General features: G+C 44.5%; 1 protein-coding gene across 2 annotated transcripts in view; it reads left to right on the forward strand.

The window, feature by feature from the left end:
* The window catches only part of LOC115112374 (C-type lectin domain family 18 member A-like), a 28,664-nt gene extending 22,940 nt beyond the window's left edge, over positions 1-5,724 (forward strand). Inside the window, exon 12 of one of the 2 annotated variants that reach the window (XM_029639395.2) lies at positions 5,217-5,724. In XM_029639395.2, the coding sequence (XP_029495255.2) occupies positions 5,217-5,416 (200 nt within the window). In that variant the 3' untranslated portion in view covers positions 5,417-5,724. Of the gene's footprint in view, positions 340-5,216 lie in introns of those variants that run through there. The other variant, XM_029639396.2, reaches the window with a different exon arrangement.
* The last annotated feature ends 624 nt before the right edge of the window (positions 5,725-6,348 follow it).

Here is a 6,348-nt window from a genome sequence, read left to right on the forward strand (position 1 = left end):
CTTTTGCTGGTCAGGACTGGGCCCGTCTATCCAGTGCAGGAAAAAAGCACACAATGGGAGAACTTCCAAACCAACAGAGTTTGAGCTCAACTGTAGATGGTCCATGGCAGCACAAATCTGTTTTGTACTGTACTGTTTTCTGTATTGCATATTATTTTTTTCAGACTTATTATGATGAGCTAAATTATGATTCATTTGTGATGTTTGCCATAACTGCCTCCCTTCATTGTCAGTTTGATTGTACAATTCTCCCCAATGCACTGAATGTACAGTACCATGACAACCACTATTTTTGCTTTCTCAATCATCCAGTAAGTGAATTAAAATGGTTTGCTACAATGTGCTGTGGGGTATTTTTCCAGACTGAGTAATTATATTGGTCTCTGTGAGTTTTTAGTGAAACCTTTGTGTTCTAGTATGTGAGTGTTTGTTTGGAATAGTTTGTGAACGTGGCACTGTGATGTGTGTCCTACACTAGTTTGGGAAGAGGCCAGTTTTACTCCTGTGTGTTGGGAGCGTCTCTGAGGTGACATCACAGACAGTGTCCAGCAATCCCTATGGACCAGGGATGAGTGTGTTCAGCTGTCTGGCAGGCAGCACTAGGAGGGGAGAGGGGGATGAGGGTGGGAGGATGAGGGGAGGAGTCGGCTGCAGAGAGAGGGATTAAACCAACCTGCAGTGCTGCAGTGGAATCATGCAAATGAACAAAGCTGGGAGAAGGTCACCAGGTTAACAGGTGGGCAGTGGAGGAGGAAGACGAGCAATAACAGTGTGTGTGTGTTTACCGTACCTGCATTCATCAGTAGTGTTAATTCCAAGCTCCACTGCGTAGCCGCGCTGCCACTTAACAGCTGATTGGTACAAAAGACAAAACTACTGAAATAGTTGTTTTTAAAATGGAAGTACAATCACCCATATTCACCACACAGCAAATCAGCCTTGAGAAATCACTATGCATTTACAGTAAAGAATACAGGGAGGCATTTTGACTTACAGTAGGTCATAGTCGGGGTTGTTCTGCTCTACACTGAACAAACTGATAATGTGGTATTGATTGTAGATGCAGTAAGAAATGTAGATACTGTGTTCATGTGATAGACATGCCTGCCATAATGCAGATGAAACTGGTTTTCGAGCTTCTAACTGTTTGTATGTCCAATTTGTAAGTCGCTCTGGATAAGAGCGTCTGCTAAATGACTTAAATGTAATGTAATGTATGACAATGCGTGTGCTGCGACTGTGTCTTGTATGCATGTAAAGTGTGTGGGTGCACTAGGGCTGGCTGATAAGCCTAAAAATCAGATCTCCATTTTTTTCACTTATGGGCGATTCATGATATACAGTATCTAGATTATTTTAAGGTTTTTCTAGCTAAACTTTGTTGTACAATTAAAGGTCAAATCCACTGCATTTCAAACAGTCAGCAATAATCAAATGAATTCAGGGCTTGTGAAATTGACTAGGCTATATATAATTACTTTATCTAAATAGTTTAACTGGCTTTTTTGCAATAATCACTGATCTGCCTTTCAAGTCTGTCTATGAGAAAGCCATTTTTGTTAAAAACCATGCATAGTGTACATTCACTAATAATGACTAACATTGTAGCAGGCATTATATAAAATGAACACAGGTCTCAAACTAATCTTTATATTTCAAGTTTTTTGCCAGCTTACAAGGCAAAACCGTTAATTTGTTATGAACACACCCTTCTGTCCGTCTCCAACTGTTTGAACAGCACGTCAGCCTGTCCACTGTCATTCTGTGCAGAGCATTACATTTCCAGAATCAATGTTCATTGAGACTCCAGTTTTAGAGAAGTTGAGACATAAAAAGAGTATCAATACCTTCTACTCTATTACAGTAAAATAATATCTCAATGTGTTTCGGTGTCCATGTGACCGATTCTGTTGGACCACCAAACTTCAAATGCAAATAGCGTGTTGAAACCGCTTATCAGAGAGGAAGAAGTGATGTCACCTTTGTTGTTTTGAGAGGCAGGGGGAGGGGCTTGGTGTGTGTGTAAATGGGAAGGTGCACACCGCCAGAGTTATAATGATGAGATACTCATGTCTCCACCCTAACAATGGGAGTCATTGTCCCAAAGGTGGGAAGGACGGCGACAAGCTTAGGTCCAAAATAAGCCCGTAGAAACGCATAGAGTTTATTTTGGACAGATTCTGGAGAGAGTGAAACCTCTCGCTCTGCCTCTTCCTCTCTGACACGGCACAGAACGAGTGAATGAGACGAGACCTAAAAGACAACATGAGGACATAAATGTTCATTAAAACGAAAATGTAATACAGGCATTTGGAATATTGCACAAAAACGTACATTTGAATGAACCAAATGAATGTGATCGCCCAGCCATAGCGTGCACTGGATATACTCTGTATGTGTGTATCATGCATGTTACAGAAAATGTGTGTTTGCCCATGTTCTATACGTGTGTGTGTATGAGAGTACCTTCACGTGTGTGTGTGTGTGTGTGTGTGTGTGTTTGTGCCCATGCTCCATGTAAGAGACAGAGCCCTATCCTAGAGCCAGTGTTAGCGTGGCTGGCCGGCCTGCAGCCCGCTGGTCTCATGGTGCCCTCTGATAAGCTGGCGCCGTAGCTCGCCTCAGAATGGAGGCAGTGCCAGTGGAATTAGCTCCCATTGTCATGGTAATAACAGTGATATTACTGCCCTAGTCCGCCACCGACCCACCATTGTAAGGAAACAGGAATGCAATTTCTCCTGGGGCAGCGAGCGGAAGGAGGATGACAATTACTGTTGTGTGTGAGAGGGAAAGTCTCTAAATGACTCTCCATTCAAGCAAGGCCAATGGGCCAGGAGCCAATTAAAGAGGGAGCAGGGGAAGAGCAGCATCCCCACAACCCACAGCTCTTACACGCACACACACACACACACACATATTCAGGGTTACACACACACACACACATATTCAGGGTTACACACACACACACACACACTCGAGCATACACACATGTTAAGAGGGACAGACTGAGGCACTTCTTTCTCATTGTCAAACACGCACACGCACGCACACGCACACACACACAACACCCCCCAACTGAATTATCTCAGATACACACATGCATAACTCTAGCGGAGTCTGATTTAACCTTACACCGAGTCTCGTTTAAATATTTTGGTTTGTGGACTTCATAATGAGGCGGGGGTTCGTCTGAGCTGCATGGATCACCTCCCACAGACACCATCCGTCATGATTAAACGCTCCTGTGGTGTTTATGGGATCAGATAGTCTCCTCTGATTCCTACAGATATTTATCTACACAACGAAGTGCCGTGTGAATCACCATGGAGGAAGCCAGGGGTGAAAATGGTGACGCCGTTCACTGCTCTCTTTCACAGAAGAAGAATAAAGTACCTGAATAGCAGCGTAGTGGTAGTGTAGCTGGCGGCATGTGGAGGAGATATGTGGGCCTTTCAGCGGGGAGGAGAGCTCCAGATTAGTCTGGTTAAACCAGCGGCTGATAATCAGCCACAACAATAGAGCCAATTACTCAGAGCTCACAGATAACTGAGCTCCCCTTCAGACCCAACCCTTCCTCTCCTCTCCTCCGCTATGGCTCATTTATTCTGGAGGTGTTTCTCTCTCTGTCCTTCTATTACTTTTTCTATTATATTCACTCGCTCTGTTCCTCTCTCTCTCTTTCTCTCCCACCTTTTACATCCCTTTCTCTCTCTCTCTCTCCCACCTTTTCCATCCCTTTCTCTCTCTCTCTCTCCCACCTTTTCCATCCCTCTCTCTCTCTCCCACCTTTTCCATCTCTCTCTCTCTCGCTCTCTCTCTCTCTCTCCCACCGTTTCCATCTCTCTCTCTCTCCTCTCTCTTTCCTCTTTCTCCTCTCTTTCTCCTCTCTCTCTCTCTCTCTCTCCTCTCTCTCTCCTCTCTCTCTCTCTCTTTCCTCTCTCTCTCTCTCCTCTCTCTTTCTGGGTGTATAAGTATGTCAAAGCAGCAGGGCTACTGAAGGCTGCAATCAGTAGTCAATTAAAGCATTTTACATTCCAATGGTAATGAGGGGATGAGAGAGGGATGTCTGATTACGACTCTTATGGGGAGGTTGATGGTAGGGGATATAGACATTAGCAGACAAGGCCTATAGAGTAAGCATAAACCTATGTCCCTCCAGTTATTGGGGGATGCAGTGTGTTCTGGTTTTCATCCCTACCTTTTACTAACTGATTAAGACCTGAGACAGCAGGTGAGTGGATTCTCCAACCAATCAATGGCCCTGATTGCCCAATTAAGGGCCAGCATCAGAAACTGTTTATTTGTTTATTTAACTAGGCAGGTCAGTTAAGAACAAATTCTTATTTAAAATGCCGTTCAGGGGCAGAATGACATTTTTACCTTGTTAGCTCAGGGATTTGATCTAGCAGCCATTCGGTTACTGGTCCAACGCTCTAACCACTAGGCTACCTGCCGCCCCAGTGTTGCCCCCGACGTTCACCCAGATGTGAACCCCTTGTCCCCTGTATAACCTCAATGTGTTTGGGAGAACTAGTTGAAGAGTAAATAACATGCCACTGCTCAGAGAAACACTCTATAGGATAGGTTGATAAGTTTGCATCTTTATTTCTCTCCAAAGTACTAATGCATTTCTCATTTATTTCCCAGCCCTCCAAATCCATACACACAAAGCCAATTATATGGTTATGGGGAGAGAATTATCAGGGCCCACTGCCTAATAGGAACAGTAACTAATTTTAGCCCAAACCAATAACTGAATCTATTCAAAGGGAGCTTGTGAATACGCTACAGTTCCCCTCATCATTAAACCATTATCTTTTAGCCCTTTATCTACATTATGGAAACATGTTCTCTCTATTCTCTCTTCCCTCTGTCTTTGTCTACTCCTCTCTTTATTGCAGACCGAGCGCCTGGCACATTGCATTTGGATGCCAGATAAACTTTGATAAGAGTTAATGAGAAAGCAGCATTGTGCTGTGAGGACAGAATGGCCCTGGCTGCTCTTGAGAGCCTCCTCACCACGAGATGGAGAGAAAAGAACTGCCCACTCCAGCTAGTGTATGTCTGGCAATAGGAGGGGGGAGGAACAGGAAGAGGTCGGATGATAACGGGGAGGGGGGAGGAACCGTACGTTTTCAGTCAGTGACCACTTTGTCTTGTTATTAACCATTTGACTTACTCTCCCTCTGTTTACATGTTCTCCATCACGGCTGCAGGTTTCATCTCAAAATGGCGTCCCCCGTCCTCAGAATCTACAGCAGCTAACCGGGATGGGACCTCTAACCACACTCTTTATAAGAGGGTCGTGTTCAGCTCAGGCCAAGACATTCAACTTGCACTCGAGTGGGACATGGGAAATAGAGTCGATTGGTTTGCTTTAGATGCATTAGTTCCACCTGATGATATTAAGCCATGAAAGACAGACTAGGCTCGTTGCAACTCATAGAACTCATAATTCTCCTAAGCAAAGTATAAAATCTATTTATTTTAATGAGCATCTATCATGACTTTTTGTCCCAATATCTTTATGGACATTATGGACATTGAGAACATTTCAGAATGTCCATGAGCCTCTACTGTGAAGATAATGGATTTGATCTGCTGTTTACTTCATCCCAATATTGTCTTCCTTTGCATTTGATTTTTCAACACTTAATGGCCTCAAGGAGGATACGAAATCATCGTCAGCCTCCGATCAGATCAAAATAAAATCAGTTGCAAGCATTCTTCTGTTAAATGTGGTCTAACTTGGAATGCTGTGTGTGTGTGTTTGTGTGTGTATGTGTGTTTGTGTGTGTGGAAAGAAAAGATGGCAAGGCAGGGAGAGACAGGGCTCGTCTCAGACACGCCAGAGAGGCTAATGTATCTCTTCAGCCCTCTGATTAGAACCATTTATTGGAGAGGGAGGGAGGAGAGGGGAGGATGAAGAGATGAGGAGTATTGGAGAGTGGGAGGAATACAGGGATAGACGAGGAGAGTAGAGTGAAAGTGGGATGTGGAGGAGAAGGAGTGGAGAAACAAGGAGACGGGGAGAAGCAAGGAAAGGAGTGAGATAGAGGAGTGAGGGAGGAAGCAAAAACATGGAGCGGAGCGTGAGGCAGAAACAGCGGAGATGGGAGGGGAAAAGAGAAGCGATAAGAGGAGGGAGGAGTTTGGACTGGAGAGAGAGAGAGGAAGGGTGGAAAAGGGCATAGAGGAGAGAGGATGGTCCTCTACAGTGGAGAGGTGCACCTGGTCAACTGATGAGACGGGTCTTTAGCTCTGGGAAGAGGAGAGATAGAGGGGAGCAGGGGATCTGGCAGAGGAGTAGAAAAGCGAGGGAGTGTGCCAATAAATGAATAAATAACA

This window comes from Oncorhynchus nerka, linkage group LG27 (assembly GCF_034236695.1).
Source record: "Oncorhynchus nerka isolate Pitt River linkage group LG27, Oner_Uvic_2.0, whole genome shotgun sequence".
Classification (NCBI taxonomy): Eukaryota; Metazoa; Chordata; class Actinopteri; order Salmoniformes; family Salmonidae; genus Oncorhynchus; species Oncorhynchus nerka.